The sequence below is a fragment of the Mauremys mutica genome, chromosome 24, assembly GCF_020497125.1.
Source record: "Mauremys mutica isolate MM-2020 ecotype Southern chromosome 24, ASM2049712v1, whole genome shotgun sequence".
Lineage (NCBI taxonomy): Eukaryota > Metazoa > Chordata > Testudines > Geoemydidae > Mauremys > Mauremys mutica.
In genome coordinates this window covers 6,637,073-6,658,904 of record NC_059095.1, presented here as the reverse complement: position 1 = coordinate 6,658,904, position 21,832 = coordinate 6,637,073, and the positions used below count along the sequence as shown (strand labels likewise).

At 54.3% G+C, this 21,832-nt stretch overlaps 1 protein-coding gene across 1 annotated transcript; it reads left to right on the top strand.

Annotated features, from left to right (window-relative positions):
* Positions 1-3,384: 3,384 nt before the first annotated feature.
* Positions 3,385-20,599, top strand: LOC123356099 (repulsive guidance molecule A-like). Its single transcript, XM_044999072.1, has 3 exons — positions 3,385-3,597; positions 7,294-7,787; positions 18,531-20,599. The coding sequence occupies exons 1-3, from the start codon at positions 3,471-3,473 to the stop codon at positions 19,197-19,199; spliced, it is 1,290 nt and encodes a 429-aa protein (XP_044855007.1). The 5' UTR covers positions 3,385-3,470; the 3' UTR covers positions 19,200-20,599.
* Positions 20,600-21,832: the final 1,233 nt, after the last annotated feature.

The window sequence follows — 21,832 nt, the reverse complement described above, 5'->3', positions numbered from 1 at the left end:
ACTGTTTTTCTGCATATAAAAACCAGCGCCAGCGTGAGGAGGCAGCAAGCAGGGCAGTTGCCCAGGGCCCCATGCCACAGGGGGTCCTGCAAAGCTCAGTTGCTCAGGCTTCGGCTTCAGCCCCGGGTGGCCGGGCTCAGGGCCTCAGGCTTCAGCCCCATGCAGAGGGGCCCTGGGCCCCAGCAAGTCTAATGCTTGCCCTGCTTGGTGGACCCCCAGGGGGTCCCAGACCCCTGGTTGAGAACTACTGGGCTAGTGGACTGAGAACAGATCTGGGAGTCAGGAGCTCCTGAATTCTAATACCTGCTGCTCTTCCACTGACTTACTTAAGGGCTTTGGCCAACTCATTCCTCCTCCTGTCACCATCTGGAACATGGGAATGATGCTTAGACTGTAACAAACTGGCTACCTTCTATGTCGGTGGCACCACTGCCCAGTCCTGGTTAGGATCAGAGCCCTTCAGCTCTATAATAGGCCCCGCGCCACTAATAGAGATTCTCCTTTGCCTCAAGGCCTGTGGTTTTCAAAGGGCAGGAATTGAGTTCTCCTCCTGGTCGTGCCATGAGGTTGTGTGTGGCCACAGTGTGCAGCATAGCAACAGCTGGGAAATTCGAGGGGGGCCTGAATGTGACAGTGCATGCTACATACCTCACATGAGTTTGTTAGAATTAGTTAATTGGCTAAATTCTGCTCTTACTTACTCTGGTGTAAATCTGGAGCAACAATACCTGCAGTTGCTCCGGATTTTCATGAGTATGAATGAGAGCAGAGCTGGCTCCAGACTTTGTCAAGTGTCCAGAGAGATCACATGCAATTTGGCCTCGTGGATATTGGGGTTCTCTCCTGGCTCTGACACGCTGTGTGACCTAGAGCAAGGCCGTGACCTCTGTTTCTCCTCCCACCCTTCGTCTTTCTTTTCTATTTAGCTTGTAATCTCTTTGGGGCCAGGGCTGTCTGTCTCTCAGGGTTTATAAAGCATCCAGCACAATGGGGCCCTGATCTTGGTTCGGGACTTTATGGTAATGCAAATAATAACCATGTTGCTTGCTCGCTTCTGCAGATCCATGCATTGATTTAAACTGGATTAATCCATGAGCTACCCTTGTACAGGCGTTCTCTGTCCCACCCTGTTTTAGGAGGGCAGCACCTTGCACCTACAGAGGAGAAATCAAAACGTTAAGAGACAGCGAGAGAGGAAGCTTCCAATTTAGCCTCAAGCTGCCTCCCTGCCTGTCCTCCCTTACCCATCTCCTACCCTCCAACTCCCATAATGTTACCCTCCCGAATGTTTAAAGAGAGTTAATAAAAACAGGAGCCTTTTGTTGTCAGAAGGCCAACCCCTGACCTAACGCCATCTGAAGTGAAAATCCAGCTTTGGGACCTGGCGGGTGTGGGATGGCTCTTGGATCCAGCTAAGGTGCAGGGCCCCCTCTGGCTGCACAGCTGATGGGCCAGGGGATCAGCCTGACTTCACAAGAACAAAGACCAGCTTTAGGGGCTTTATCAGGCAGGCTCCCCTTGTGGAGCTTTGGCAAACTGGTCTGGATTTAAAGAAATGTCTCGTTTGTGAAGAGGGAGGTCCTTTAGCGGAGCAGTGCAGGCTGTTCTCTATGTCTGCACGTCTGTATACGTGTACACACGTCTAGATGGGTGGGCATGTACTTCGGCACGTGTGTGCACACAAATGTCGGCTTGTGTGTACGTGTTTCCTGGTGTTTGTACACGCAAATTTGACTGTGCTCGTGGGTTTACATGTGTGTTTATATGCAGGTTTGCTGTTGGGGGGGGGTTGCATGGATGTATGTGCATGCAGGTATTTAGCGGCTTCCTCTGTGCACATTGTACAGTTTTACATGGGCAGGTTTGACTGCACACACCTGCACATACAAACATAACCCTATTCTACTTGCAGGCTCCTGATTTAGAGCAGTTTTCCTAACAGCTTGGAGTGGAAACAGAGTGGGTGATCCTAGAGACCAGATTTCTAATTGGCGGCTGTCCCTGAAATGAAAGCTCCCTGCATTCCCACCTTAAACATATGCCTTCAAACATAGCCTTTTTCTTTCTTACAGCAATAGAGAAATAGAGACTCTCCAGACAGCCCCACCACTAAGTGAAAGGCAGCACACAGGGGGACCCTGGCACAGAGGGTGGGTTTTTTCCCTGCCTAGCCTTAAAATCAGGGCAGTGAGTCCACTCTGCAGCTTTGCAAAAAATAATAGGAATCACCCAATCCCTCCATTATTGCTCCAGTGCGGGGAGTTCCTGTAATCACTCTTGGAGGTGACAGAAAGGTCATAGTGAGATCTGAAGCACAAGCGGCTGTAGGCAACGGGGAAAGAATTATATTCGCCTGGATCATGTTTGTGATTTGTTGCTGGCAATAGCTGTTTGGGGGGGAGGCACGGCACAGGATGAGGGAGGTTTGGAATCCATCCTTTTTTTTAAAGAAAAACTGTAACAACACTGACCTTCTGCCGCACCTGTCCCTTGTAAAGCTCGCAGCACGTTTACAAACAGAAATGAATCAAGCTTGATGGCTGCTTCCACAAAATGGGGAAACCGAAGCACAGATTGGCTAAGCGCCTCATCAAGTCAGGCAGAGAACCCAGAAGTCCTGTCTCCCAGTTTGGCCATCACTGGGCCAGGCTGCCTGTTAAGGATGGGGGTGGCCATGTGGGACCGGTTAACGTCATTCTAAGGGTACGTGGAACATGTCCTTGGGGCTTGTGTTTTGTAGGGTGCCGCTCGGGTGGGATGAAGCCTTCTTAGGGGTTTGCGGGCGGGAGAGAAAGCCCCTGTAAAGGGTCATGGGGGGAATAAGCCCCCTGTATGTGGAGGCATCTGTCCTCTCGCCCCACAAATAAAATACTATGATACATGCCATGTGGTTCCACCTGGCGCACTCCTAAGGCAAATATCTGCCCCATCCCCAAGTGTCTCTCTCGCCCCCTCCCCTTCTGGCTTCATCAGACCCAGTGTGCAGCAGCTACTCCCCCCCCATTGCCCTCAACAGCAGCTCTCTGTGTCTTGAAGGACAGCGCTGTGAAACAAGACCGTCACGGATTGGCTGGAGGGGAATGAATATGCAGATTAGCGGGGCCTAGGTGCTGTCCCATTGGTGAAAGGCTAATTGTTATGCAGATTAGCTTGGCCTGGCTCTTTCCCTATTTGCTGGAGCTTCACATTTGGAGCTGCCCTATTGGTTGGAGGCTGTTGAAGATACGAATTTGGGGGCGCTGCTTTCGTGCCCATTGGTGGCAGGATAATGAAGATGCAGATTAGTCGGTTCTGGCTGCCTTCCCATTGGCTGCAGCCTTATTAATATGCAGATCCTTGGCTGCCTCTGCTGCTCCATTGGCGGCGCTGGGGGGACGGAGGCGGCCGGAGCCCGCAGTCTCCTCCGGGCCGGCGGAGCAGCTCTGCTCGGAGCTGGAGCTGGAGCTGGAGGCTCCCGGGCCGATGGCTGGATGGTTATGGGGCCAGGCAGCCTCCCCCCGGCGGCTGTGGAGCGGCTCCGGGGGCCGCGGCGGCGGCCTCTGCTCAGCGCGGTGCTGCTGCTGCTGGTGTTCGTGTGCCTGGCCCCGCCGGCCGCAGGTAGCGGGGCTGGATCGGGGGGGCCGTGGGAGCCGAGCCGAGCCGGACCGGGGGTTACGGGGGAGCTGGACTGGGGCGGGGGGACCCGGGCTGGGGATGCTGGGGGGTGCGGGAACCTGGGCTGGGGCAGGTGGGGGACCCGGATTGGGGCGGCGGCTGGGCTGGGGCAGGTGGAGGGGGGACCCGGGCTGGGGATGCTGAGGAGTGGGAGGAGCTGGATTGGGGATGCTGGGGGGAGATGGGAAGGGGGGAGCTGGACTGGGACAGGTGGGGGGGGGAAGGGGGACCCAGGGTGGGGGGAGCTGGACTGGAGCAGGTAGAGATGGGGAAAGGGGGACCCGGGCTGGGGAGGGGGGGAGCTGGACTGGGACAGGTAGAGGGGGGGGGAAGGGGACCCAGGTTGGGGAGGGGGGGAGCTGGACCGGAGCAGGTAGAGGTGGGGAAAGGGGGACCCAGGTTGGGGATGGTGGGGGGAGCTGGGCTGGGGGAGCTGGGGGCAGTCGGACTGAGGGGATCTGGGTTGGGGGGATGGGGGAGACGGACCGGGGATGCTGAGAGCTGGACAGGAGCAGGTGGCGAAGAGAAGGGGGAGCTGGGCTGGGGATGCTGGAGGGAAGGGGGGAGCTGGGCTGGGGATGCTGGAGGGAAGGGGGGAGCTGGGCTGGGGCAGCGAGGGGAAGGAGCTGGGGGCTGAGTAACTGGAGAGGAGCTGAGCTGGGGAGGAGGGTGTCAGAACTGGAATGGAAACTCAGGGGAGGGGCTGGGGGGGATCAGCTGATGGGAGCAGCCGGAGATGGTCTGGGGGTGTAAAGGGGGAGATGGGGTGCCCATGCCTTGGGTCAGGGGGTACCCAGGCAGGTGTCTAATTTGAGGGGCTGCAGGGAGCACCAGACCATGTGCCTTGGCCGTGGGGCCCCATGGGGGAAAGGGATCGCCCAGAGCACATGCCTAGTGGGAGAGGATGAGGGCATCGCCGGTCGGCTGCCTCTTTTGGGGACCCCTCTGTCTGGGAGCTGGGATCCCTGCCAGGCACCCCTCGGCATAGCTGGAAGCGGAGGGCCCAAAACACATGCCTTATTGGGGGGCAGTATGGGGGGCTCAGGGTGTGCCTGAGTTGGGGGCCCCTCTGTGGCGTGTGCTGAGGAGGAGCCTGGGTGCTCAGCTTAGCTGGCGGGCCCTCCTGCGTGTGCGTGTTGTGGGGGTGGACGAGCCTTTTCTGGGAGGTTTGTTTTTTCTATGAGGAGCGAACGTGCAGCTCCTGCCAAAGCAAACAAGGCGGCTGCCTGGAGCACAGAGGCGCCTTTCTGCTGCCGGCGGGCCAGCCAGGGACAGCGGCCCAAGGAGGGCTGGGTCAGCTCCCTCTCCATCTCCTGGGCTGGGGACCCCTTCTCTGGCAGGGGCTGCACAGCGCTGTCCCCTCCATTGCCTGCTTCTCCAGACCCCCAGGCACTAACCAATAAAACCTCCTGGGGGCTTGAAGGTCCCACTGGGAGGTGGGGACTTTCCCAGCCCTCTCTGCTTTCTGTGCCCAATTCTGTCGCCCATGGGCGTGTGAGCACAGCCATTCCTGGTAGGCAGAGGGATGATCCGCCTGGTAACTCCTGCTGTCGCGGGGGATTTCTGCTAGCTAAACATGAAATACAGCCCAGTCGGTAGAGGGTTTGCACAAGATGTTCTTGCATCCCGTGTGAAGAATAATGATGTGGAAGTAGGGCTGGGTCCTGCACTCTGCAGTGACTTTACCCCGCAAAGGGGGGGTGCGTGTGGAAGATGTGCTAACTTTGTTCTTTACAAAGCGTTAAGGTTTAGTTTAAACCTAAAGTGAGAGGGGGAAATATGTTCTTAGTAGAGGTCATTGTATCTTTGTGACGTTATCTAAGAACGTGTAGTTTTATATCAGATGTCAACTGTTTCCTAGGAAAATCCCTAGGCCATTGGAGTGAAGTGTCTCTCTTTAGTATTGGTTTTTAAGCAAAAAACTGCACAAGATGCTGAGCAGAGTCTTTAAAATACAATGAATTGTGGAAGCAGTCGAAGTGTAAACGAGGCATAAAGGTGGGGAACGTGTTCACTCCTAGCAGATTTCACATGTGGCGCAGAGCACTTAGGAAGGTGGATAATTATCCCTATTTTATAGATTGAGGCAAAAGTCAAAAATATCAAATGTGCACTAATTTGGGGGGGGGGGGAGGGGTCAGTTCTTGGGTGCTCCGCTGGAGATGCCCAGGGCCTGACTTCTGAGGTGCTGAGCACCCAATGCTGTTACTGAGTTCATTGGAAGTTATGGGTGCGCAGCGTTTCGGAAAGTCAGGCTCGGGTTGGGCATCCAAAATTGGTGGGTGATCTTGAAAATTTCAGGCTGAGTGTTTTCCCCCCCCCCCCCCCCCAGAGCAGACAAGACAGTGGCAGAACTGGGAATAGAACTCAGGAATCTTAACTCCCATGCTCCGTCCACAGTTCATTATTCTAATTGCCGAGAAGCCCAGCTATAGAAAGTAACTTTTCTTCTTTTCCCTGAGTTGGAGGGAGAGGGAGAGCTGTTTTGTGCCTTAATGTAAAACCTAGCTAAACCTGTGACAGCAGTATGTTCGCACATGGCTGTGAGATGCTTCCAGGGAGGCGGATATTGTGTGTTTAAGATCTGCAGCTAATCAGTACAGATTTACATGCTGGGTCTAAAATTGCTGCATTGCTGATATCTGCCTCCGGGGAGGATACTGGATGAATTTAATAACTCACGTGTTTTGTCCTTTAACATTTGTGGGCTGGTTCAGGGCAGCAAACAGTGTAGCATTGTGTGTGTATAAGAACACAACACAGTGCAGTGATTTCTGAAAATATATATATATAAGAATAACAGTAGTCTAGACGTCTTGTAGATTATTCCAGATTTGATACAAAGTGGATGGATATAAACCAACCTTTCAAAATTCTGTTCACTTGAGGCATGGAACTTTATTTTGAATAGCAAGTAAATCATGACTTTTTTTTTTCCACTTCATAATGGCAAAAGCAGGCAGTCGATCTTGTGACTTGGCTGGTCAATTTCAGCGATAGTTTTGCCACATTTGTATAGTATGTATATGAAAAGCAAAGGCAAGTCATTGCGTTGCACTGCCTGATGCTGTCTTACCTATGTTTGTAGTATGTTGTAGCTTGTGTAACATCCATGTAATGCACAACACCTGTTTTTCTACAGAAGTAACCCCGCTCCTTTATTTTCACTCTGTAACAAATTTTTTAACCGTGGTTATTTTTTTGCTCTGCCCCGCTTTAGAGAGAGGGGGATTTAATTAATAAAAAAAACACAAGCAAATGCTGGTGATCCTTAATTTTTGACTTAATACTTGTCTGTCTCAGGAGTATTGTGATGGCCCTGGTTGGTAAAGTGCCTTGGAGATGGAGCGCTATCTTAAGTGCAAGGCGTTGATGAGTCACAACAGCCAGTAGGTAGCATCTAGATCTCAGTCAAGCTGTCATGAAGAGTTTGGCCTCTGCGTTTTCTCTACCTATAGGACTTCTTTTTTTAAGCCCCTGGATAGGAACTTTCATTGCAGTGTCGGGAGGGGGAAAGATCCATCTCTATATGACTTGTGCTTAGGGCAGATCCTACCTCTCTAGTTGCTAGTTAGTGGGCAGATCACTGCCACCCATCAAATGCTTGCCGTTGATCAGAATGACCTTTTCTCCTTGCAGTGCATGGCCAGCAGTGCCGAATCCAGCCCTGCAATGCAGACTACGTGGCTGCCACATCTCCTAGCCATGCCTTGCCTGAAGAGACACCGCTGGACGTGGATTATTGCATTGCCTTGCGGGCGTACTCCGTGTGCACCAGAAAGACAGCCAAATCCTGCCGGGGAGACCTGGTGTATCACTCGGCCGTCTTCCGAATCAAGGAACTCTTTACGCAGCACAACTGCTCCAGCGACGGGCCGACTTCCTCGGCGAAAGCCCCCGGCACACCGGACCCTCTGGTTTCAGAGCTGTGCAACTATGAGAGCCGATCTGGCTTTCAGAAGAAATTTGCCCACTGTGGATTATTTGGGGATCCTCATTTAAGGACCTTTAAAGATGAGTTTCAGACGTGTAAAGTAGAAGGAGCTTGGCCGCTAATAGACAATCAGTACCTGTCCGTCCAGGTCACCAACGTCCCAGTTGTTCTGGGATCCAGCGCCACGGCCACCAGCAAGGTAATCAGACCACTTTTAAAAAAAACAAAACAAAAACCAACCCCCGCCCCCACACACACGCCCCAACTCCCCACCCTTCTACTTAATAGATTCTGTTAGGAGGGACTAAGCTGCTGTGATCATCTGCTACCCCCTTGTGGTCATCGGAGGAAGTGAATTTCAGAGTGTCTATTTAGGAAACAGCCTCTTCTAGATGGAATCGTGTGTGTCTGTTCTGTACCTTTCTCGCAGGTCTGTCACGTTACCGTGGTCTTCCGTAATTACAGGACTGCATTAGAGGTTCGCATGGTGTCCTCCGACCCCGTGGGACGTTGAGGGCCTGCCTCCATAGCAGGGCTGTGCAAACCTTCCATGTGCAAGCACCCCAAACCTGCTGAGTTTTGCAACAAACTCAGGGCCGGTTCCCAAACCTTCAGGCAACCCTGGCTTAACTTCAGGGCTTTAAGTGAGGGACGGGAAAAGTGAATCTGTTTCCAGCTGAGTTTTGTTTTGAGATCTCTAGAGTTGGACGAAGTCTAGGGAGGAGAGGCAGCGCATCTGTGAGCTGGAGCTGAGGAAGTGCGGAGGATCTGTGTACTCCCAAATCCTCTGTACAGTTCAGGTCTTGAGGGTGAAAAGCTTTTCTTCCAGCCTGGTCGGAGGCGGGCGGCTTTGGCAATACTCCAGGTGGAAGATTAAAAATCATTGTTTAAAAACCCCTTGTCCTACATCTTCCTCCTCCTACAGAAAGACAGTCAAGGACCTACTGGAAGGCAGAGGAATTGTGATTTGTGACAGATGTTGCTCATGTTTTCTTAGTGTACCGCTGGCAGCTGTTCAGACCTGCACTGATGAGCGCAGTAGCAGAACTGGACTAGAAGAGAGCCCCTATCAGGACTCTCTTTCGGGTCATGCTGTAGAGTAGGACTCCGTTCTCAGCTCCGGCACTGACTTGCGATGTGAATGTGGGCCTGTTAATCCGAGACCATCCTTCTGTGAGATCCCCAGAGGAGAGATGGGCTCGAGGCAAAGTATGATTGACTCCAGTGTCCCAGCTAAGATCCCTTCTTGATCGAAATTGGCTTTCATCTCCAACGCGGTGTGTGACTGCTGCGATTGTCTAGCTGGGTCTGCAACAGTATCTGCTCGTTGCTACGATCTCCCAGAGCTTCAGTATGAAAATCCCAACAACTACATTTTTCTGTCTTGCTTCTAGAATTGTTTATTCGTGTGTGTGGGTAGCGTTGGACTGACAACATGGCATACTGCAGGTTCCCTCTTTGATCTGATGGAAGGGTACGGCACCAACATTAACCATGCAGGCATCTTTCTCTGCCCTTGCCGGCTTCTCTGCCTGGCTGCGTGATTTAAAGCGCCAGCACCAGGGGCTGTGGCCATGGCCAATAGCCGGGTGTGGGAGGTGGCGGGTTTTGTGATGAGCAAACCAGCGTTCTAGGAATAAAGCCATTCACTTGGGTCATGTGCCCTGCACGCGTCTGATGGTAACGACCTAAACTCTGCTCGCCAGTCTGGGATTAGATCCAGGCCTCGACCAGGGCTTCTCAACCTGTTTCTTTCTGAGCCAGCCCCCCTCCCCCCCAACATGTGATAAAAATTCCACGTCCCACCTGTGCCACAACTGGTTTTAAAAAGCCAGGGCCGGCGTTAAGGGGGAGCAAGCAGGACAGTCGCCCGCGGCCCCACGCCATAGGGAGCCCGATGAAGCTAAGTTGCTCAGGCTTCTGCTTCAGGACTCCAGGCTCTGGGCTTTCCGCCCTGAGGCCCAGCGAGTCTAACACTGGCCCTGCTCGGCGGACCCCCTGAAACCTGCTCACGGCCCCCCAGGGGGCCCTGAACCCCCTGGTGGAGACCCACTGGCCTAGAAGCTCCACCCCCCCCTTTCCAATACGACGAGGCCTTGCGCAATAGTGTGTCAGGAGTCGGTAGCTTTATGCAGGAAGCGTCACCTGTTCCACAGACCAGACCAGCGGCTCTGGATTGTGCTCCTCTGCGTCCGTGGCTTCCCGGGCTCTCCAGCTACCTTTGCCCTGCCCTTGCAGTTTAACCGGAGGCTGTTATCCGCCCCCTCTGGGGCGTGACCGGTTTGTTCGGTGACCAGCTGTTTTCAGTAGCGGGTTAAGCCGAGTGAAGCATTAGAGAGGGGTGTATCTTTACAACCCTTATAAGGAGCCGTGGTGGCATGGAGATGCCTAACTCCGGGCCAAAAATGCCATTGGGTGGCAAGCTTCCTAGGAGGTAAGCACTGGTCTGCTCAGCCCAGCAACACCCAAATCCCTTTAAAATCAGCCCCTGTGTGCCTGGGACAAGTTTGACAGCAGTGCTGCATTTTATGCAATGTGTCCACTTGATTTTTAAGGCGGGGAGGAGGGATAGCTCAGTGGTTTGAGCATTGACCTGCTAACCCCAGGGTTGTGAGTTCAATCCTTGAGGGGGGCATTGAAGGATCTGGGGCAAAAATCTGCCTGGGGATTGGCCCTGCTTTGAGCAGGGGGTTGGACTAGATACCTCCTGAGGTTCCTTCCAATCCTGATATTCTGTGATTCTTTGTGAGTGCAATAGCTGTCACTAGCCTGAGGGGCAGTGCTAGAGACACAGCAGTGGAGCTCTCCTGGCTCCCAGCCCTGCAATCAGCCTGCTAGGCCACGTTGCCTCTCAGTGTCTCCTATCTGACAGGAAAATGAGCAGTTTGATCCTGCCTATGTATCATTTTCCCCCCTATACTGGACACAGAGAGGGCAAACCAAGAGCTTCTCTTCCCTGTTTTTGTCTGTCTTTGGTCCAGCCGGCAGAACTCCCTGGCTGCTGGACACTGAGAGGCCTGCAGTGGCTATCTGTGATGCCACCTCCTTTTTCAATCCCTCTTCTGCCACGCGCACTGCCCTCACTTTCCTTCCCTTCTTTCAGGGCGGGGGCTTTTCTTGGCCACTGGTGCTTTAGTGCTTTATCTCTACCTACCCCTGGTTGGTTTCTGCCTCCCTTTCAGCAGATCTTCTCCTATTTGTAGTCCCTTCCAGCCCCATCCTGCTTTCCGATTGCCGCTGAGGCTCATGGCTACTTCTCTGGTGCTCGTTAAATGCCAACTCTGCAGATGCTTCCGCCTTCTGTTTGTCCCACTCGCTCTGCTTGCTCTGGCTCGCCCACACCCTCCGTCCTGACCTCCCTTTGGCTCTCCCGCTGCTGGGGTGACGTGTATTTTGGTCTCAGGGAGGTGCCTGCTATCCAGCTGAGCTTGCGAGCCTGGGGGACTCTGTTCTGTTTTGCAGCTCTGATCTCTCACCCCTCAGCTGCTCCTCCACCCGCCTCATGGCAGGGCCTCCTGCCAGTGCCACAGCATTGAAGACTTGGTGTTGGGTGCTTGCGCAGAGGGGCTCCCCTCCTGTTTCCTCCTCCAGTTGAGGGAAGCTGGGAGGTTCTTTTCCCCCCTCTGTGCTTCAGCTTCTTGGCGGTTGATTTAGATTAGGGGCCATCCGCCTGCGTTCTGGGTCCAGCTTTAACAAGCCGAGCACCGTGCGTGGTCCCTGATGCGCTCGTTCTCCTTGTGGCTAGCACAGCTAAGACAGGGCGGGTCTTCATCGTCAAGGTTAATGCTCACCCAGCAGCCGCTGTTGCTCTGCTGCAGGGGAGCGTCGGAGACAATCGCTCTGGAGTTGTAGGACAGGAGGGGAGGTCAGGACGTGCTCCCTAGCAAAAGCTGTTGGAGGGGGGCAGCTAGATAGGTGGGCAGGCTGGGGCAAGGCCGTCGTTCTCAGGTGCCTCACTGAGGACTCTCTTTCCAACCCACCTTCCCTTCAATCTTGAGGCTCCATCTCCCCTGCCACGTCTGCAGGGCTTGGCTCCCGTGTGTGTGGGGATAAACCAGTTACAGTGCAGGGCTTAGTTACAGACCCCATCTTTGTCCGTCAGCCGCTCAGTTCTTCATGCTGCTGCTGGGGCTTTCTGTTCGTTTAGGACTGATTTCCCTTTGTGGGTGACCGAGGCCCCCACCTACCTCCCCACCCCCAATCTCCTAGACCGCTTATTTCTGCCGTCCTGTGCGTTGACATCCCCTCCTCTGCGGATTGTTTCAGCTGCACAGCCGGTAATGGGTGAACGTACACCAGAGAAGCCCCCTCTTCCCCCCTACAAAGGGAGAGGGGAAAAATGCTGCTTGGAGTAGCAGGAAGGAAGGATTCTCTCTAGTTTAGTTGGTCAAAGTCTCTGGAAACCATGAGCCAGGGATGGATCTAGAACCAGGAGGAAGTGGGGCTTGTGGTAGACTTAGATTGTAAGTGCTTTGGGAGAGGACTGTAAGACCTTTGGGTCACACCGAAGGTCCATCTAGCCCAGTATCCTGTCTTCCAAGAGTGGCCAGTGCCAGGTGTCCCAGAGGGAATGAACAGAACTGGACTGGCAGTTTGCTCTGTTTGTGCAGAGCCTAGCACAGAAGGGTGCTGGCCCATGGCTGGCGTTCCTAGGTGCTACGGAGACACGAATAATAAGAGGTGGGGGCAGCAACTTGGCACACCCCGGGTTGAGACCGGAGGCTGCCCCGTGCTGGAGTTGGATAACGGTGTGCCGTGCTGAAACCTTCAGGGCACCTGCTGTCCTTACCTGCCTACCCCATGCGTAAGCCCCTTCGTTTTCAGTTTAAACTGATTTTTACCCGGGTTTTACAGAAAGTGGTTTTTTTTTTTCTGATTTTTCACCCTACTTTTGTAGCATTCAAATATATACAAAATAACTGGTTTTATTAGGAACATACGGTACATTGCATGAGATCTATGTATGAAGATAATACATTAGTCTGTGTGTATATGCAAAGCTGTCTGTTGAAATAAGACCATGTATTAGTCTAGAAGATGCACACAATAAACAAACAGGCCTGCGCGCAAGCTCTGAAGTGTGTGCGCATCTGAAGGGACTGATGAATGTCACGCCTGCCACGTACACATCTCACAAGGAAGTATTTGAAAGTTTAAAAAACAAAACAAAAACGGGAGAAAAGAATGAAGTATGCGCGGCAAATGGTGTGGCCCAATTATTAAATGTAACTATTTATAGGCTAATAGTACACGTCTGGTCTATGCTACAAACTTAGGTCGACATAAGCTGCATTAAGTCAATCTCATAACGTATGCGTCTACACTACCGAGTCCCTTCTGACCACCTAAGTGGCCTGTAAAATCAACTTCTGTACGCCACCTCCATGAGAGGCGTAGCGCTTGATTCGACGGCCAGAGGTCGACATGGCATTGTGTCATTCGAATGAATTGGCCTCCAGGAGGTGTCCCACAGTGCTCTGCTGTGACCGTTCTGGAGAGCACTTTCAACTCCACTGCACGTCACCCAGGTACACAGGAAACAGTTGCTTCCCTGTTAAAGCCCCGGGAACTCTTGAACGTTCATTTCCTGTTTGATCAGCCTGGAGAGCTCGCCAGCACAGCTGATCATGGAGACTCAAGGCCGCAAACGTGCTCCAGCATGGAGCACACAGGAGGTGGTGGATCTTATTGCTGGGTGGAGAAGAAGAGTCTGTGCAGGCGGAGCTACGCTCCAGCAGAAGAAACGCTGACGTCTGTGCCAAGATCGCATGGGGGAGAAGGGCTGCACCAGGGACGCGCAGCAGTGCCGCGTGAAAGTAAAGGAGCTTCAGCAAACGTACCAGAAGACAAGGGAGGCGAACAACCATTCTGGTTGTGCCCCACAAACATGCCGCTTCTATGAGGAGCTGCAAGCGTTCTCGGCGGCGACCCCATCACTCCCCAAAACGCTCCATGGATACCTGCCAGGAGCCCCGGGTGACCTCGAGCAACAACGAGGAGGACATTGTGGACGAGGAGGTGGAGAATGTGAGGCAGGCAAGCGGAGGATCCATTTTCCCTGACAGCTAAGAACTGTTTTTAACCCTGGAGCCCATCCCCTCATAGGACCAGTTGGCAGCGGAGCGGGATGCCGCCCGGGAAAGGCACCTCTGGTGAGTCCACGTTTCCAGTCAAACTGAAGGGGTTACATGCTATTATATTTTATGTTTAATCTGAACAAAAAAGTAGGTGTGGTGGATGTCAGTGGCCACTCCAGCTACGCAGAGGGTGCTCTCCGAAACAGACGGTTTCTGTGCACAGGGATGGCCTGGGAATCCTCCATGGAGATCTCGAGGAAGCTTTCATGGAGGTACTCTGCCATCCTTTACAGAAGGTTTCGGGGAAGGGCTGCCTCTTTGCATTCACCACGGTAGGACACTTTCCTGCGCCAGTCCAGTATTAACTCTGCTGGGATCATTGCGGCACACGGCATGGCAGCATAAGTACCAGGTCTGTCCCCAGACGCTTGCTGCATCTGCTCCATTGTTGCCTCTGTTACCCTCAGGAGAGTGATATCGCACAGGGTCACCTAGGGGAAACGGGGGAAGCTTTCAATGCTAGCCCTTAAACCACAAATAATTCAGCAGGAAATCCACCACCTGTTTGAAATGTGGGTCACGCAACCAGGCTTTCCCAAACGTGCCGTGGTTGTGGTTGGAAGGGATCACCAGGTATTGCAAGCAGCCTGGGGGGGGGAGGGAAGAGCGAGGGTGGCGGCTTCTTGTTTGCCTCCCGTTTGGGGGGGCTTTACCCTGGTGCCTGTCCTCAAGCACCGTCCAGGTTGCTAGGAGACGGGGCTTTTCTCACGTTCCAGCCTGTGATCCCAAGGATATCCTCACAAAAGCAGCAGCACAAGGCCTCTCGCCCGTGCCTCGTGGCCGTATTCACCCAAGCTGGAGCAGCGAACCGACACTTGCAATAGCCAGAAGTTCTGATTACGTGGTGGCTTGCAGTGAAATGCATTGATGGGTGGGTCTTTTTTTTTAATTTAAAAACAAAAACATTTACCTTGCACCAGAAACAATGTAAGCACCGTCAATGCTACCCTTGTGCTTTGCAGCAGAAACCTTGTCCGTCGGCGCATCCTTCACACCGGGACAGAGACTTTCCCAGATTAGAAGGCAGAAAAAGAAGACTCAGGAGGATGTGTTCAATGCGCGCCTCCAAGACTGACAAGACGGAGCTCAGAGCATGGAGGATTGCACTGTCTGAGAACCTGGACCTGGACTGGGAGGACAGGAGAGCATACAGGGATGCAGGAAGAGATCCTGCACATTATGAATGAGCAGTCAGACATGTTGAGGTTCATGAAAGGCAGCTGGATGCGAGAGTCCCAATGCTGAACCTGCTGCCATCATTGCCCAGTTCTGCATCCTCCTCCCCCAAACGTCCTATTAGGTATGTGCGTGTGGGGTCTTCTGTATCCCTTGCACTCAACACCAGAGAAGGGTACAAGGACCAGAAGGTGCCCATTCCCACACCTTTAATTGTTGTTGCAGTGCATCTGTAAGCAAGCTTTCCTTGTTTCTCCCCCCACAGTGTTATCAGCCCTTTTGCCCCAGGTTATCTTACTTTTCTTTGCTGTCTCTGTGTGTTTGTGTGCATAATAAAACTTAACGGATTGAGGAGAAAAGACTCTTTTATTCATTCAACACATGATGGTTGACGGGAGTGGCGTTTAAAGGGGAGAAAATGCAAGGAAGAGGACAGCTTGGTAAGGAACAACACAGATAAGTCTCACATTACTCTGGCTCGTTACTGAAACTGGTTTTCAAAGCCTCATGGAGACACAGAGCCCCTTGATGTGCTGTTCTTATTGCCCTGGTGTCTGGCTGCTCAAAATTGTCTGCCACATGATTTGCCTCAACCCCCCACCCTGGCAGAAACTTTTCTCCCTTTGTTTCACAGATATTGCTGTCTGTTGTGTGCCCCATAATAACAATGGGGATATTGCTTTCACTGAGGTCTAATCTAGTAAGCAAACAGCGCCAGCAACCTTTTAAACGTCCAAAGGTACCTTTCACCACCATTCTGCATTTGCTCAGTCTGTGGTTGAACTGGTCCTTACTGCTGTCCAGGGTGCTGGTGTGCAGCTTCATGAGCCATGGAAGCAAGGAGTAGGCTGGGTCTCCCAGGTTCACGATTGACATTTCAACATCACCAGTGGTTATTTTGCATCCTGGAAAGAGTCCCTGCTTTCAGTTTTCTGAACAGGCCTGTGTTCCTAAAGATGTCTGTGTCATGCACCCTTCCCGACCATCCCATGCTGATGTCGGTGACACAGCCCCTGTGATCCACCAGCGTTGGCAACACTATTAAGAAATACCCCTCTCTGGTTTATGTACTCTTTAGCAAGGTGGTCTGGTGCCAAGATAGAACACATATCCCTATCGCCCCACCGCAGTTAGGGAACCCCATCGCGACAAAACCATCCACTGCAAGTTGCCCAGAATCACTACCCTTCTTAGCAGAAGTCTGTTAATGGTCCTGCAACCTTGGATCACAACAGATATCACGTTAGATTTACTCACTCCAAATTGGTTCCCTACTGACCGGTAGCAGTCTGGCATTGCAAGCTTCCACGGAGCTATCGCCACCTCTCATTTTGCTATTGCTGCGTTTCAGGGCTGGGGAACGCTCTTCACGCTCTTCCTGGGAAGTGGCCTTATGCATTCGAAAGTTCTGCAGCCCTGCTTGTCATCCCATAGCTGCATAACCATGCAGTCCTACCAGGCAGTGCTTGTTTCCCGGGCCCAGAAACGGTGCTCAGCCGTGTCAAGGGGATGTGTGACTGTCACCAGCAACTGTGAATTGCTTCGCTCCGCCTTCCAGCAGGGTTGCTTGTGTGGCATCACATTGTTCTGTGTGGTGGCTGTGTAAATACTGCAGGATAAGGCACTCAGAACAACAGAGTACAGCTGAGTGGCGTCCATGCTTATCGTGCTATGGTGTCTGCGAGGATAACCCAGGCTCATGAAAAAAGACGCGAAAAAGGCTTGGCTTGTTTGCCATTGATTTGAGGGAGGGAGGTAAGTGCATCATGGGAGGTTAACGTGATGTTCCCCTAACCACCCGTGCCAATGTTTTGATCCCATAAGGCATTGCAAGCCCAACCCAAAATTCCACTTGGCTACATGCACTGAGGCATAGCTACCCACGATGCCGTGCTCCGTGCCTCGATGCAAGCCCTGCTAGCGAGGATGCACCCTGCCGACACAATGAGCGTTGTGTGGACACGCAAGAACGACTTACTTCAATCGGAGGCTTAATGTCGACTTCCATGAAGTCAACTTAACTTTGTAGTGTAGACATGGCCTACGTCTACTGCACTAAACTGTTTATTCAACTGACAAGTTTTAGGTGGGGGTTAGAGATGTACTGTTTTCTTAAACGCAGAGGTGGCATTGAGTTTTCAGTTCTTTTTTTAGTTCTGCAGCAAACCACATTGATGAACAGAATTCAAAGCCTTAATCTGCTGGATACTTTCCACCCTCCTGTCTTTCAGCCCACCAGAATAAACCCTGATATTTACCCAGAACAATTATTAATAGTTTTTTTGCCCTGATTTTCACCTGTTTTTGTGGTGGTGGTAATAAACACTGCTCCATTCCCGAGAAAAATTAAATAAAATAAAAACGGAAAATGAAGGGCCCCACCTAGGCGCTGGGCCTTGTTCAGAGACGATCCTGTCCCGTAGCACGTATCCAGCTGGTGCCTGGCTTCCCTTGCCGCCAGATAAGGGCACGGTGCTGATGGCCTCTTGTCACCTAAGTTTAAACCTGTTCAGGAACCTTGAAACAACTGCTGCCCCTGGTGAGGTCAGGGCTGGCCTCACTGGACGTTGACGGTCTCTAACCATAAGAGAGGCACAGCAGAGTTTGGGAACCTCCTTTCCCCACACCTCACCGTTGGCTGGGATAGCCCAGCTCGGGTCAGCCTCTGGCCACACGTAGCCCTTCTGCTGAGCGTGCCCTTGCGAACGCTTTTGAGGCTGTGTGGCCATCTGCCGGCCCGGCTGACTTCCCACTGGTTACCAAAAGCGACGATGAACTTAGCTCTCCCTGTGCTCTGTGTCCTGGCCGCTGGATGTGCCAGCGGAGGGTTGTGGGGTCCGGAGGAGAGCTGCAGCTATGGACAGCTCTTCGAGGTTGTGCGGCCAGTGGCCTCAGCGATCCGGCGGCCAGGTTTGAAACGACTTGAGGCAAGGTGCCTCTAGCAGACTAGATATTCTGGGGGGCCCTGGGTTCCTCCCGCCCCGCCCCGGCGGGTTTTGGAGCACAGTGGGGGAGGTAAGCTTCAGCTCTAGTGGAATGTGTCACTGGGAAGTAGAGAACAGATGGCTTAGGGCAGAGGTCCCCAAAGTGTAGGGGGATGGAGGAATGTTGGGGGGGGGGCACGGCTGGGGACCAGGCCCCATGGGGGACGGGAAGGGAGCACCACCCAGCTCTGCTCCTGGCCTCAGACCAAGACACAGACCCAGCTGCTGGCCCCTGCAGCCAGCCCCGCACCAAGTGTCCTCCACAATAGCTCCGCACCCAGGGCTCTGCGGCCAGCCTCGGCCCCCTTACCCCTGTCCACAGCCCCCCTTCCCGGAGCCGTGACCCCGCTCCCGGCCCCCTGATCCTCGTCAGGTGGGAGGCACTGGAGAGGGAGGAGCTGATCGGTGGGGCCCACCGGTGGCTGCTGAGCACCCACTGTTTTGTTTTTTTTTCATTTGTTTGTTTTTTCCCCGTGGGTGCTCCAGCCCCGGACCACCCATGGAGTCAGGACCTCTCCCCAAAGCCTCTTTGTGAGCTACTGTGTCGCCCGGTGCCTTTCCCTAGTGGACGCAGCTGCAGCGGGAGGTGGGGACCGGGCTGCGTTTTCACCAGGCTGATCTCGTTGCTTTCCGTCTCCTCTGCAGATCACGCTGATCTTTAAGAGTTACCAGGGCTGCACGGAGCAGAAGGTTTATCAGGCGACCACAGAGGACCTGCCGCTGGCGTTCAGTGACGGCACAAGAACCGGAGGGTGGCAGGAGGGAGCCAGCAGCCTGCGCATCCTGGAAAAGCCGGACGCCGGCCAGGTGGAGATCCAGGCCGACTACATCGGCAGCACCGTCATCATCCGCCAAGTGGGCCGCTACCTCACCTTCGCCATCCGTGTGCCGGAGGAGACCCTGAGCCTCTCGGAGGAGAGCGCCGGCCTCCAGCTCTGTCTGCACGGCTGCCCGAAGAACGAACTGATCCAGGAGCATCGGCTGAGCCTGGGGAGCTCCAGCCCCCTCTGGCCCAGCTCCCGACGGGCCTACACGGTGGAGATGGCCACCGAGCAGTGTCGCCACATCCTGCAGGTGGAGGACGTGTATTTCCAGTCCTGCGTCTTTGACCTGCTCACCACGGGGGACCCCGAGTTCTCCATGGCGGCTCACGGGGCCTTGGAAGACTTGAAGGCCTTGTACCCCAGCAGACTCAAGTTGCAGACGGTCTCCAAGACGATTAACGTGGCCACTGGCGCGCCGGGGCCGGGGCATCCCGCTGCCTCGTTAGTCTGGTGCGGTCTTGCCTTCCTAAAGCTGTTCTGGTGCTGCTAATGAGCGCGGACCTTTTGTCAGTGTCGGGGGGCCCCCATCTAGGAAGAGAGAAGCCCCTGGCACCTCCCAATCTTGGAGCAAATTCTCCTCCCACCAAGCCGGCCTGCTTGGTCCAGCTGACTCCCCCTCTCTGTTGCTAACTGAAGGCAAAGTGCGGCTTGCTCCGATGTTCTGGTCTCCACTGAATCCCATAAGCTACAGCTGCACCCCTGCCTTGCGAGCAAGAGTCGGGGACCGGCGTTGGCTCTTGCTTTGCCAGGGCTGCTGCTTCGTAGGTTGGCCAGACTCTCAACTGGCCATCTCTGGGGGCAATGCTGCCCCCATCCATAATACCCGCTTACCAGCCCCTTCTCTGTCCCTGGGGTGCTTCCCCCACCCCGTCCTCCAGTCAGAACCTCCTCCAGCTTTCTCCATTGGTGGCCCTTGGAGGGATTTCTCTGCCATCTCATGGCCGCCGTGCGCCTAGGTTGACCCCGTGCTGAGTTGGTGTTCTTACCAAGCGCTCTGCTTCCCTGTGCCACGATGAGCAAGCTGAGGGGAGCGGGGGGGAGCATACTGCACGGCTGGGGCTGGTACTGGGAGTGGCCCCTCTGCGCTCCAGATCCAGAGCGATGGCTGTAGAAACAAAGCCAGCCAAGAAGCCCTGTCTGCAGATAGCCCCGTGCCGCAGGAGACTATGCCGTGAAACCTGGCCCCTTTCCAGTGCCCCCAAGGAAAGCTGCTGGTTTGAGCAGGAAGGGGCAGCGGGAGCCCTCGCCCTGTTCCTCCCGCAGAGCTGTCTAACCTGTGAAATGGTCACGATCGCCTGTCGTAGCCGCTCCACCCCAGACACACACGCCCCGCGGCTTCAACTCGCCCGAGCCGAGACAGAGCTCGTCGTGGATTTGGGAGCGGCCGAGCCTGAAGAAACAGCTTCTCTTATTATCGCTGCTCAGATGTGTAGATTTGTGCTCTCCAGCCTGTAAATGTGTCTGTACGTTCTGTACGACTGGTGTTGCTCCACGCTGCTGTTCTTTGTGGACTTCATCAACCTCCCCCCAACCAGCTGTTAATAGCATTTTAACCTCTATTTTAATTAAACCGCTGTTTTTTAAAATATCCGTGGGCTCGTGCCTGTATGCAGGGAAGGAGTCAAATTGCCTGCAGCCTGATCCCTGATGTGCTCGGGTACAAGGGCTGCTGGCCCTTCAATGCAAAGGCGTAGATGAAGTGCCCTCTGCAACAAATGGCACAAGAAGAAAGGCGGAGTGAGAGCTTCCCTTCTCCGCAGGCACCAGCCTCCGTGCTTGGAGCCTGGTCCTTCATCAGAGGCCATTACCAGCCCCAAGCCCAGTTTTCCTCTCTGCCGGCAGGTCACTCTGTACCCTGCAGCGTGCTCTCGGCTAGGCTAAGCAGACGCCGGGGCTCAAGCTGCATTGGCGACGTACCCGCGGTAGCGCCGCACAAGCGGGTGCACCAAAAATAGCAGGGGTGGCGAGAGGGGCTGCCTGGTCTTGAGCAGGATCCGATGGGGGATGGCGGGGCGGGGCTCACCCCTCCTGCCACTGCCCTGGGCTCTCCCGTGCTGCCCCACCTCCAGCCTAGGGAAGGTTTTGCTAGGTGAGCTGGCCTTGGAACGAAGCGCGCCGGCCCCAAGCTGCTCCGCTGCAGCAGGCAGCGCAGCGGGTTGCTTCCATTTGCTCGCCTCCCCTTGCAGCCCCGTTTCCTCTGCTTGGGCCTGGGTCTGCCGCCCTAGAGCGGTGGCCGGGGGTCTGTGTGAGGACATCTTGCCCGAGCCGGAGGGTGGAGTATTGTACCGGGCTGCACTTCAGGGCTCCGACCTCCACTCTCCCTCCCTCCCTTTGCACCTCGGTTCTATTCCGCTGGTTACCGTCAACGGAGAAACCGCCCTGTTCTAGAACATGCAAGCGCAGGGCTGGGGCTCGAGCTGGACAGGACGGGACAAGCGTCCAGCCACTCTGGGCAATAATTCTTTGCCTAAGGGCCTCCCCGGTGCTTCATACCCAAATCCTCAGTCTCCCCTATGAGCTCGGTGACCGTTGCAGTAAACAAAGGCATGGAGATGTGAGAACTGACCAGTGCATCCGGTGGCTGATTAGTCACTGGGCCAACAGGGCCCATGCCCAGGGGCCCTGGGCAATTGGGGGGGCCCTGGAAAAATGGGCACCCCCATGCCCTAACCCCCCTCCCATCCGGTGCTCCTGCCAGGGAGCAGGGTCAGGGCATGGGGGCTTGCCCTGCTCCGTCCACCCACCTGGCGGTCCCATGCTGTAACCACACTCCCTGGCAGGGCAAGCTCCTATGCCCTGATCCCATTTCCCTGGCAGGAGCATGAGGGGTGTGTGGGGGGGAGGGACTGAAGGGGTAGGGAGGGGCTCCCACTTGCTCTGGCCCAGGGCCCCACAAAAGTGTAATCCTCCTCTGAATGCAACACTCGGAGATTGGGAAAACGGTCTCCAACGGTTTAAATGTAAACTAGAATAATAAGGGCACTTAGGAAGCCTCCGCCAGGAGCCCCATGACTTCGAGGGGAAAACATTAAATTTAGCCTTCGAGAGCCTTTATTTCCCCAGAACCCTTTGCTTTCCTTGAGCACCTTTCATAGGAGTAGCTCAAAGCACTTTCTTTTCCAA

Coding starts and splice junctions, on each gene's coding strand:
- LOC123356099 (XM_044999072.1), top strand. CDS start 3,471: ATGGTTATGGGGCCAGGCAGCCTCCCCCCGGCGGCTGTGGAGCGGCTC. Junction 3,598..7,293: donor CCTGGCCCCGCCGGCCGCAG/GTAGCGGGGCTG, acceptor TTCTCCTTGCAG/TGCATGGCCAGCAGTGCCGA. Junction 7,788..18,530: donor GCGCCACGGCCACCAGCAAG/GTAATCAGACCA, acceptor TCTCCTCTGCAG/ATCACGCTGATCTTTAAGAG.